At 41.1% G+C, this 12,416-nt stretch overlaps 1 protein-coding gene across 1 annotated transcript in view; it reads right to left on the bottom strand.

The window, feature by feature from the left end:
- LOC122935003 (coagulation factor VII-like) overlaps positions 1–10,858 on the bottom strand; it is a 63,727-nt gene extending 52,869 nt beyond the window's left edge. Inside the window, exons 1-2 of the mRNA XM_044290714.1 lie at positions 10,770–10,858; positions 3,160–3,229 (exon numbers count right to left, since the gene is read on the bottom strand). Coding sequence (XP_044146649.1) covers positions 3,160–3,214 — 55 coding nt within the window. The 5' untranslated portion in view covers positions 3,215–3,229; positions 10,770–10,858. The remainder of the gene's footprint in view (positions 1–3,159; positions 3,230–10,769) is intronic.
- Between the last annotated feature and the right edge of the window lie 1,558 nt (positions 10,859–12,416).

The raw sequence follows: 12,416 nt of genomic DNA, 5'->3' as shown, positions 1-12,416 counted from the left end.
CTGTGGAGGTCACTGGTAAAGGAGCAGGCATTGTGGAGGTCACTGTTAAAAAGGCGGGCGCTGTGGAGGTCACTGTTAAAGGGGCGGGCACTGTGGAGGTCCTTGTTAAAGGGACAGGCACTGTGGAGGTCACTGTTAAAGAGGTGGGCACTGTGGAGGTCATTGTTAAAGGGGCGGGCACTGTGGATGTTGCTGTTAAAGGGGCAGGGCACTGTGTAGGTTACAGTTAAAGGGGTGGAGACTGTGGAGGTCACTGTTAAAGGGCAAGGACCACTATTAAAGGGGCAACTGCTGTGGAGGTCACAGTCACGGCAGCAGGGTACTGTGAGGTCACTGTTAAGTGGGCGGGCCCGTGAGGAGGTGACTGTCAAAGGAGTAGGGTGCTGTGAAACTCACTGCTAAAAGGGGCGGGCTGCTATGAAGGTCAAAGTTAAGGGAATGGGCTGCTGTGCAGGTCCTATTTTAAAGTGGCAGGGCGTCAGTGTTAAGGGGTGGGGCACTGTGGAGTTCACTGTTAAAGCGGCTGGGTGTTGTAGAGGTCACTGTTCTGGGGAATATCTTTTAACGACACACACAAACATTAAATGAAATAGATGAAATATACCCGTGCAAAGCCGGGTCCTTCTGCTAGTATATATACAGTACAGACCAAAAGTTTGGACACACCTTCTCATTCAAAGAGTTTTCTTTATTTTCATGACTATGAAATTGTAGATTCACACTAAAGGCATCAAAACTATGAATTAACACATGTGGAATTATATACATAACAAAAAAGTGTGAAACAACTGAAAATATGTCATATTCTAGGTTCTTCAAAGGAGCCACCTTTTGCTTTGATTACTGCTTTGCACACTCTTGGCATTCTCTTGATGAGCTTCAAGAGGTAGTCACCTGAAATGGTCTTCCAACAGTCTTGAAGGAGTTCCCAGAGATGCTTAGAACTTGTTGGCCCTTTTGCCTTCACTCTGCGGTCCAGCTCACCCCAAACCATCTCGATTGGGTTCAGGTCCGGTGACTGTGGAGGCCAGGTCATCTGGCGCAGCACCCCATCACTCTCCTTCATGGTCAAATAGCCCTTACACAGCCTGGAGGTGTGTTTGGGGTCATTGTCCTGTTGAAAAATAAATGATGGTCCAACTAAACGCAAACCGGATGGAATAGCATGCCGCTGCAAGATGCTGTGGTAGCCATGCTGGTTCAGTATGCCTTCAATTTTGAATAAATCCCCAACAGTGTCACCAGCAAAGCACCCCCACACCATCACACCTCCTCCTCCATGCTTCACGGTGGGAACCAGGCATGTAGAGTCCATCCGTTCACCTTTTCTGCGTTGCACAAAGACACGGTGGTTGGAACCAAAGATCTCAAATTTGGACTCATCAGACCAAAGCACAGATTTCCACTGGTCTAATGTCCATTCCTTGTGTTCTTTAGCCCAAACAAGTCTCTTCTGCTTGTTGCCTGTCCTTAGCAGTGGTTTCCTAGCAGATATTCTACCATGAAGGCCTGATTCACACAGTCTCCTCTTAACAGTTGTTCTAGAGATGTGTCTGCTGCTAGAACTCTGTGTGGCATTGACCTGGTCTCTAATCTGAGCTGCTGTTAACCTGCGATTTCTGAGGCTGGTGACTCGGATGAACTTATCCTCCGCAGCAGAGGTGACTCTTGGTCTTCCTTTCCTGGGGCGGTCCACATGTGAGCCAGTTTCTTTGTACCGCTTGATGGTTTTTGTGACTGCACTTGGGGACACTTTCAAAGTTTTCCCAATTTTTCGAACTGACTGACCTTCATTTCTTAAAGTAATGATGGCCACTAGTTTTTCTTTACTTAGCTGCTTTTTTCTTGCCATAATACAAATTCTAACTTTCTATTCAGTAGGACTATCAGCTGTGTATCCACCTGACTTCTCCACAACGCAACTGATGGTCCCAACCCAATTTATAAGGCAAGAAATCCCACTTATTAAACCTGACAGGGCACACCTGTGAAGTGAAAACCATTTCAGGTGACTACCTCTTGAAGCTCATCAAGAGAATGCCAAGAGTGTGCAAAGCAGTAATCAAAGCAAAAGGTGGCTACTTTGAAGAACCTAGAATATGACATATTTTCAGTTGTTTCACACTTTTTTGTTATGTATATAATTCCGCCTGCGCACATTGAAGATAGGTACGGCCGCGGCGCAGGCGCAGGATTTTGAATGCAAACAGGCAGGGCCAGCAGGGAACGATTCCGTTCCCTGGCCCTGTCAATCACACTGCGGAGGGGGCGTCATTAGGTTCTGAGGATGCAGCTGCTACCAGCAAGTAGCCGCCCTACTTGCTGGTAGCAAGGTAATTTACATATTATAAAAATTAGCTTTTTAACAAAATCTACTGAACAAAAGTTAATATTTAGCTTATGTATAGGGAGCTCGCAGTGTAGGGATTATTATTAACCCAAAAAAATAAAAACGGTTTAGTGGGCTGACAGAAGCCCTTTAATAACGAGTACTGGATGAGAAGAGAGCCCTGTTACATTCCTTGGGGATATCAATTGTACTAAATATCTACAAGTGATCTTGGTGGGGGAGAAGGAGACCTGCAAGTATCTTGAACTTATCTTGCAGACCCCCTCCCTGGAGTACCACGTATATTTTATATAACCTGTGTATGGTACTTGTTATCAGGTATCACATACTACTTTTACGTTTTATGCACTTCATATGAGTAGATCTGGCGCCACACCATACGTTTTTGTTTTATAGCCCTTTACTTTGGTTCCACTCCTATGTTATTGGGGAGTGATGTCTTCGGTGACAGCTGCCTCTTCTTCCTTCTTCTATTTACCTTGATTGATGGGACTAAGGAGAATTTGCTATCTTTCCGCTTAATATACATGATAAAATACTATGCTTGTGTGCCACTCTCTTGGCGCCCCTTTCTGTTACACTCACAAGGGACCATCTGTTAACTCTTTTTTTATATATATTTTTGCTGGCATTTAGTCAGGCAGAGGGAATAAAGAAGGGGCCCATGTGGTAAAAAAAACAACTCCCTGTAGTTCCAGGTGGTGGACAGATAACAAGGTTTTAAAACATACAAAGCTGTAGTGTAGGCTATAAAGGTATATGTATATACTGAAAATCATATATTAATGTAATATTTCAATGTACTGTACCTGATTGATAGGAGGAGGTAGACAGCAGCAAGAAGAACAGCAAATTTCTCATCATGTTGATGTGTCTAGACTGTGGAAAGCAATACACCACATCAGTACTGCACCCACAGTTTTTTTTTCCAATGAACAATCTTATGTCTTTTTAATTTTGCAGTCTATAAAAAAACATACTGCATTTAATAAATGTTATTTACATATTATAAAGGTCAAGTGGAGTAGTAAGAAGGGTTTAAAGGGATTGGGCACTTTTTTTTGGCAAATTCCCCAATTGGGCCACCTGTGAAGGGAAGCATAATCTTACCTGCTTCCCTGCGCTGGCTCCCTGCATCTTCTCTCCCCGGCCTTGGCTGCTTCGCTGTCCTCTAAGAAAGTAAAATTCCGGCGGTTTCGCAGCAGAGCCGGATGCACACACGCTGCTGAGCTCCGCTGCTGGCCTAAACAATCTAGGCTAATATTAGCTACAAGAACCTGTCAAACATGGGCAAAACCACAAAAGAGCGGTCCAGAGACACCCAGGGACCTGGTAAAGCAGCTTTGGCTCAGGGAGAAATCAAGAGATTTTTATGCGCAAGACTCCTGCAACTATGCCACACCAAACCAAAAAGATGGCGCCGGCGAAGCAACATGCCTCGGCTGCACTCGCAGACGATGGCTCCGACGCAGAAGCTGACAGTGAGCAGGAGGCTCTACGAAGCGGCGAGGATCAGGTTATATCTAAATCCTACCTTAAAACCCTGCTGACTAGCTCTCTTAAACCTGTGCTCCACGACCTCAAGTACATTAAACAAGACCTGCGCCACATTAATGCCAGAGTTGAAGAGCTTGAGACCTCACAGGCAGCAGGAGTAGAATTTAACACTGCTGTTACCCGAAACCTAGACAGCTGCCAAGCACATGTGAATTACCTTTTCTCTTTAATGGAGGATCAAAACAACTGGGGGCGCCGCAATAACTTAAGGTTTATAGGTGTGCCTGAGTCGATCTCCCCAGAAGCACTCGCGCCAGCCCTCATCTCCCTTTTCACTACTCTCTTGGGGCAAGATGCTGGAGATTTGATCATGAACCGAGCATACAGGGCTCTGAGACCCCCCCGCCCTAAACCTCATGAAGCACCTCGTGACGTCATATGCAGGATGGTCAGCTACTGTGCCAAAGAGCAGATCTTAGCCGTCTGCAAGAATGACCCCCTCTCTGGAACTTGAAGGGTCAGCTATTTCCATCTACCAGGACTTGTCTCCTATGACCCTGCGAAAAAGAAACCACCTGTGCCCCTTACTAGATGTATTGAGAAGCAGGAAGATCACCTACAGATGGCTTTATCCATTTGGGTTTTTAATCAACACACCCAACAGAAAGATTGTTATCAGAGCTAATGCTGACCTACAAACAGAGCTATGATTTTCTAGGCATAGAGGCACTGGACATCCCTGATTGGAACGTGGCACAAGACTTCACTCCTCTGCCAACCTTGCCTTAGATTGTCCCTTGGACCCCAGTTACTTCATCCAGATACCTACGAGGGAAGAATACTCCAAGGAAGCTGACTCCAAGAAGATTGAACCAGCCCGGTGTCGACTAATCCGAAGTGACTGGATCTCTATGCACACCATACTAGTAACATTTTACTCATTTTTAGGTTCTAAAGGCTGTTATCTAAAAAGGCCTAGATTGTGGCCTATGGCCGAGTTGAAGAAAAGTTCCTCCCCCTCTAAAGTGATCCTCAGAGATCACAACGCTGTTCCTCCCTGATGATGCGTTCTTTTTCAGAATTTAGTTATCGCTGTTCTGATATGTTAACCATGGTTTTGCAATTTGCTCTCTGTAGGTCACCTAGGGACCTTCTGATTTATTTTTTCTACCCCCTCTTTCCTTCTCATCCCTCCCCCACTCCTGTCCCTGCAGGAATACCACCTCACCAGTCAGGACTCAACACCTCATTGGCAAAGATGCCCCCCACTGAAAATGTACTCCTGTTATCTGGGTGAAACTGGTATTTGATGCACTGCTCTTCCTTTTCAGAGATTATGGCTGAAACAATTATATGTTCATATAACGTCAGGGGACTGAACGCACCAGCAAAAAGGAGCCAGATCTGTATACACTTTCGCAAGCATAAGGTATGAATAGCTCTATTACAAGAAACACACTTCCGAGCCAAACATATTCCGAGGCTCTCACACTTGCAATATGATAAATGGCACCATAGTACCTCACCTAGCTCAGCATCACGTGGAGTTAGTATAGCACTCCATAAAAATGTTCCTTTTGAGGTGTGTTCAGAATGTATTGACCCAGATGGGAGGTATCTGTTTCTCAAGGGTGTTATTGGATCCCAAACTTATACCATTGGAAACATTTACGCTGTTCAGAGATTTTGCAGAAGGATGTATGGTTTTGGAAGATGCTACACTCCAATCACAAATAGACACTTCAACACACAAATCCTCACTGTCAGTTACTGCTATTAATAAAATCACGACAGCTCTGACAGAGACCTCCTTGGCTGATGTTTGGAGATCCTTTCACCCGCTAGAAAGAGATTACACCTTTTACTCCAACTTTACACAATTCATATTACCGCATTGACTCTTTGTCCCACAACACCAACTTCATCTCTGCAAAACCTCTAATATGGGCAATATATTATTATCTGACCATGCCCCAGTCTTTGTTCACTATAGTTTGCAGGGACTACCCAAAGCCATGCGAAATTGGCTTCTGAACACTACCCTTCTGAGTAACATGACCTATGTGAAACCGATAGACAAACATATTGAAGATTATTTTCATTTAAATGACACATCTGATGTATCGCAGGGAACACTCTAGGAAGCTCATAAATCAGTATTAAGAGGCCATCTTATAGCACTAGGTTCACACGCCAACAATCAGATAACAGAAGGTTCTGGACCTACAACATCATATTCAGGAACTAGAAAAGTCTCATAAACAGCTTCCCTCTACAGAAGGTCTGGAATTATTAAAATGTGGGATTTTCTTATACTTCATGTCAGCTATCAAGTCTATGTACAGCTCCCCAAGTGCACAAATATAGGTCAATAATCCACGATTTAATATAGGAAATGGTATAGGGATACCCAATATCCCCCCTCCTTTTCATCCTGACATTGGAAACTGTACTGCAGGCCTTCCGTCAAGACCCTAGAATACAAGGAGTCCAAATGGGACCATACACTCACCAACTTGCTGCCTTTGCGGATGATGTATTAATGTTTATATCCAACCCAGTCAAAGCCCTCCCTGCAGTTATATCTATTTTTGACCAATTTAGACAGCTATTACATTTCAAAATCAATCCAACAAAATCCCAGATGTTAAACATCTCCCTCAAAGCTCAAACTTGTGTGCACTTACAACGCACCACTCCTTTTAAATGGGCATCTAGGAGTTAATATCCCACCAAATATCCACTTATTATTACTTCATGGACCTACCAAAACAGATTAGTGCCTTACTTGAGAGTTGGGATATACCCTATGTCTCATGGTTTGTCTGAAGTGCCTTAATTAAAACAGTAGTGCTGCCTAAAGTATTATATTACTTGCAGACCCTACCAATTAAACTACCCACTCAGTTTTTCACAAAGTTGTGCACTATACACTCCTCCCTTTTTGTGGAGTAAATGGAGGCCTTGACTACAGTAGCTCATAAACACCTAACACAACACACAAAAAATGGGGGTTTTGGACTACCAGATTTTAAGGCCTATTACAAGGGCATACATGGTACTTGATATCTTGACTGGCTCCGTGGATCAGAAAACAGGCTAGATGTACAGGCAGAGGAAGCAATGAGCATCCTACCACTGAGGGTTCTCCTACTTGCTACTACACATACTGAACTGAACTGCCGTCTGATACATGAGCTGACCAAACATACTCTGACACTCTGGCACAAAGAAGATCTTAAACAAACTCTAATGAGTCACAAGTTAACATTCACACAAATCACAAACACTATACCAGATGCACCCCCCTCTTTCAGAGACACATTACTCAAAGGGACAAACTCCCTCCAGATGCCCCTACTGGATCTTTGTGATACAGACACACTTCCAATAATGGACCACCTGAAACAGATACCCAAATTAAAAGACGTGTCCTCTTTCCACAAGGTACATCTTGTAGCATATGTCAAATCCCACTCTGGAAACCTTCCAATTCCACCCCGCCTAACCTCCTTTGAGAAATAGATCTTCAAGGGTAGTTCACAGAAACAGAAGTAAAGTTTTTGATGTCAGCCTCCCACAAAATATTTAGATGTGTTAAACTCCAGGAAAACTATTATAAGATCCTCACGAGGTGGCACTAAACGCCAGTCAAGCTGACAAAAATCTTCCCTGAAGTAGACCCCAACTGCTGGAAATGTGGGAAGGAAAGGGGAACATATCTACATATATGGTGGGAATGTTCTATAATCAATGGTTTTTGGGCTGAGATCTGTGCAATACTGCCGCAAATTGTTAGGACACAGGTACCAGTATCTCTGAAGATATGCCTATTGAATCTGCTTGAGGAATGCAATTTTACATGTTCTGTTAAAAAACTACTGCACCCACTAATAGCAGCAGCTAGAGTCATAGTAGCTAGCTATTAGAAACAACCGGAATCGCCTCCGATCTCCCACTGGAAAACAAAAGGAGACCAGATTTACAGATTCGAGCAACTAGCTCATTGGAAATCCCATATCCCACAAAATTTTACTGATGTATGGGACCCCTGGGCAAGATTTAGGGGATGCGCACTAACACTAGCTAGTGGAAGTAATGAGTCATAACTTCAGTGGTAGCCTCTTTCTCATATCTCCCCGATATTGGAGCTTTTGAATCTGCTCACTCCAAACACCCCAAACTCACCTCCCCCTACCCTCCCCTTCAACCTTTGTCTTTCCCTACCCCCTCCTAATCTTACTTCACTGTTCAACTTTTTTTCCTTATGTCTATTTCTTTTCTAAGGAGATATCAGGTATTACATAATTGAAATAACTTTGTAATATTCCAATGCATTGGTTCTGGGATAGAAGACCTTCCCAGATGACTTTAGCCCCAAGCCTCGTTCCTGGAATTTATAGCTTAAAACAGTTCATATGCTTCAACCTTGTATACCTGAACAATTGACTGTAAGATTGTTTGTATACCTGTACAATTGACTGTAAGATTGTTTGTATACCTGTACAATTGACTGTAAGATTGTTTGTAAGTTTCATTATGTATCAATAAAATTGTATTTATAAAAGAAAAAAGAAAGTAAAATTCAGTTTTGACATCTGCAACCAATTGCTGGATGCAGTGGTAACCTGTTCCCCTTGCCTCATGCCAAATGGTCACATGATGCAAGGTCACCACTGTGGCCAGCGATTGGCTGCATTAGAGTCAAAATGGAAACTTACATCCCCAGAATACAGCAAAGCAGCTGAGGCCAGGTAGAGAAGAAGCAGGGAGCCAGATTCTGGAAGCAGGTAAGTATGCTTGTTTTCACAGGTCTACCCAAGAGGAGGGTTTGCCAACTCCCCTCCCAAAGGTATACAACCCCTTTAAGAAGTTAAAGATGAATCGGGGATATGAAATAAGACAACAGTCATGTTATAAATTCCCACTGGGTTCTTAAAGGGAATGTTTCATCAGAAAATGACCTATTGTTTAAATCAAGTTTTTAAGTTTTATATATTTTTTAGAATTTTTGGTGAATTTTCGATTTCTCTATCGATATTTAAAAAATTGATATATTCATGCAATTTTTGCACTGGTCACTAGGCCCAATAATAGGTCATGACTTCCTGTTCTGCAGAGGTAACATTTAGATAGCTATCTCATCATCATCACAGGCATACAATGACATATCATATCTGCATAGATAACACAGCATCCATCATTCACAATAGGCAATATCAAAGCTTATGTACTCCCTCCACACCTCTGCACAGGTCGCAGAGCATGCCTAGAAAACGCTGTCATAGAAATCAGTGTCAGCTCCTGTCCATTGTGCCTATCACCCAGAGTCTGCTCTCACAGAACAGGACGTCTAGTGGCCAGTGTAAACTGCATCACACCTTCTTAATTCTGCGACAGGAGAATAGTCCTATCCTTGGTCTTTTTTTATAATATACTTATTCTCAGAAATTATGACCACCTTGAGGATTAAGAAAAATGGACAAAACTTTCACCACTAACGTAAACTGTACGAACCCGTGCTCTGTAATTTGCTAAAGCATCCCCATGCAAACCAATCAGATTAGGTTCTCATAGAAATTAATATTAACTTTATATTAGACTGTAATCGTCTGATGTCATATTTTATCTCAATAACATATTACATCTTTTTCATACTAGGACCCCAATATTGCTAGTGGAAAGCCAAATAATTAACTTGCATACTCATATGACTAACACACAATCCTTATCAGATACCAACTACTGGTGCAGTGAAAGAATTGTGACATAGGTACAAACAAAGTGATAAAGGCTTATCAATCCCTTCACCCTGGAATGCATTTTGGGCCTAAGGGATTAAGCAATTTTTTAAAATGTAATTTTTTTTTAAATCGCCACATGCCAAGAGCTATAACTTTTTTTAATTTTCCGTTGATGTGGCTGTGGAAGGTTTGGTTTTTTCAGTACTTTTTAATGGCACAATTTTAGTGTACACAAAATCATTGATTAGCTCTTTCTGTGGTGGAATAGAAAATGGAAAAAAACAGCAATACCCCCATTGCCTTTTATGTTGTAAATTATGCGACAGTCTCTTTGTGGCATAAATAACAATAATTTTATTTTCTGGTCAGTTAGATGACAGGACGATACCAAATACATATAGTTGTTTTTTACTACTTGTTTTTTACTACTTTTGTACAATAAAAATACTTGTTTTGTATCGCCATATTTCAAAACCTATAACTTTTTTATTTTATACAGCCCCCATTCCCCCGCTGTCAGCACTCTAAGCTGACAATATATTTCAGTGAATCTTTAAAACATGACAGCAGGGAATGGTGGGGGGGTTTAATAGAAAAGTGAAACAACTGATCGGTGGGGGGGTTGAGGATAGGCCATCAATAGTAAAATCCTGGACAACCTTTCTAAAGTAATATTTATTGATAGTATTTATTCTTCTTGTCATTATCTATTGATGATTCGTAGACCAGTTCAAGAAGGTAAAACAGGTGAAAAATAACACAAACACAAATGAATACTAAATTGTTTCAGTCATACATTTATTTAAAAATCACTTAAATTATCATTTTAAGTGAGATTATTGTGCAATGTTGTCATGGTTTATATTACACAATGCAAAAAGTTAATTGTGAAATGTTTACCACTTCTGCATTTAGTGTTTTTAAGGTAGACACTCTTTTGTTCGGTTGACATAAAACATATTACATGGGCCCAAAATGATTCAAGAAACCAGTGAAATGCCTCTGATATTACAATGTAATATATCTCAACCCAGCTCAATGAAATGGCCTACAAAATAAAGATCACATTGCCTTCAGTATGTCACTAAACAATCAGCAAAGTGTTAGTGTTTTTGTAGTCCTTTCTAGGGTTATGACAATAATATGTATCTTTATATTTGCTCTATGGTGGTACATACCTTGGTGGGAGTGTGAAAATACTATGGATAGTCTTGAGGTAGGCTCCGTAGCGTCTGTATATCAGATATAACTTTGAGGTCCATAGAGATCATGTAGTTAATCATCATCCCAAACAAATATTGGCAGGGAGCACATCAAACAAACAGCATAATAGCGTGCTACAATTTGTCAGTAAGGGGGAGGAAGTTGTGAAGCCAGAAATGTGATAAATATCAGTAACTGGTGGTAAAATTAACGGAACTTTACTATATCTAAATGATATACTGTACTATACTGTAGTGTCATTGTACTGGTACATGTCAATAAATTAGAATATCATTGAAAAGTTAATTATTTCAGTAATTTAACTTAAAAAGTGAAACTGACATTGTATAGATTCATTACACACAGAGTGATTAATTTCAAGCATTTATTTCTTTAATGTTGATTATCATGGCTTATAGCTAATGAAAATCCAAAGTAAGGATCTCAGAAAATTATATTATATGAGACTAATTACAACAAGTTATGGAAGAAATTTTCATTGTGGTTACAAGAAAAAGAATTACAAATATCTGTAAATTCTATTCTGCAATTCTTGCAAGAAGGACACCAAAAGGGATTAAAACCTAATATTTTGAGGGTCCACATGACTGCAATTAATGCTATGACAGATGGCCTATATGCAGGAGATACATTGATAGCAAGATTCTTTAAAGCCCTAAAGAAGTTGAGACCATTCGTTAGACCACCTGTACACATCTGGGATTGGTCATTGGTTCTGAACAGACTTACGATCTCTCCCTTCGAACCTATATCTGATATAGATCTCAGTTGATTGTCCTACAAGATAATTTTTCTCATTGCTATCACATGTGCTAAGAGACTAGGGGAGTTACAAGCATTGTCCTCAAGAGAACCGTATCTAAAGATTCTACCTAATGGTGTCCGAATTAGAACTGTACCATCTTTCATATCAAAAGTTGCTTCCTCTAATACCATTAATAGAGAGTCAGTTCTTCCAGTCTTTTACCCGGAGCCAGAGTCTGAAGAAGAAAATAATAGATTCCATACTCTGGATGTTCGTAGAACATTAATTTGCTATCTTGAGAGGGTAATTTTTTTTCGAAAAGAATAAAATGTATTTGTTTTATTCTCCGGTCCAAAAAAAGGTATGAAAGCTTCAAAGGACACTCTGGGTCGATAGATAAAGACTACGATCTCGAAGGCCTATACTTTAGAAGGTAAAGAGACACCTATTCCCTTAAGAGCACATTCTACCAGAGAGACTTCAACGTCTTGGGCAGCGAGACAAGTTCATCTTTTGGACATTTGCAATGCAGCCTCTTGGACATCATCTTCAACGTTTGTTCGGCATTATAGGCTTGACACGCAAACCAGGGACTCAGCCTTCAGCACAGCAGTATTGTCAGCAGTAAAAGAAAGCAATCCCCTCCTTTGATTTCAATGTAGATCCCTTCTGTGCTTCTGTAGGACGAAGAAGAAAGTGGGAATTTTACTTACGTAATTATACTTTCTTTGAGTCCGAAGGCAGCACACTAACCCTCCCAATAAATTTTTTATTTACATGAGTTTGGTCTATGTTATTACACAAATTGCTGCAGTACTCTGGTTCCTCATATAGGGGTGCCTACGGTGTGTTCACC

This window comes from Bufo gargarizans, chromosome 4 (assembly GCF_014858855.1).
Source record: "Bufo gargarizans isolate SCDJY-AF-19 chromosome 4, ASM1485885v1, whole genome shotgun sequence".
In the NCBI taxonomy this organism is placed as follows: Eukaryota; Metazoa; Chordata; class Amphibia; order Anura; family Bufonidae; genus Bufo; species Bufo gargarizans.
The sequence above is the reverse complement of the archived record's forward strand: the minus strand, read 5'-3'. Positions and strand labels throughout refer to the sequence as shown.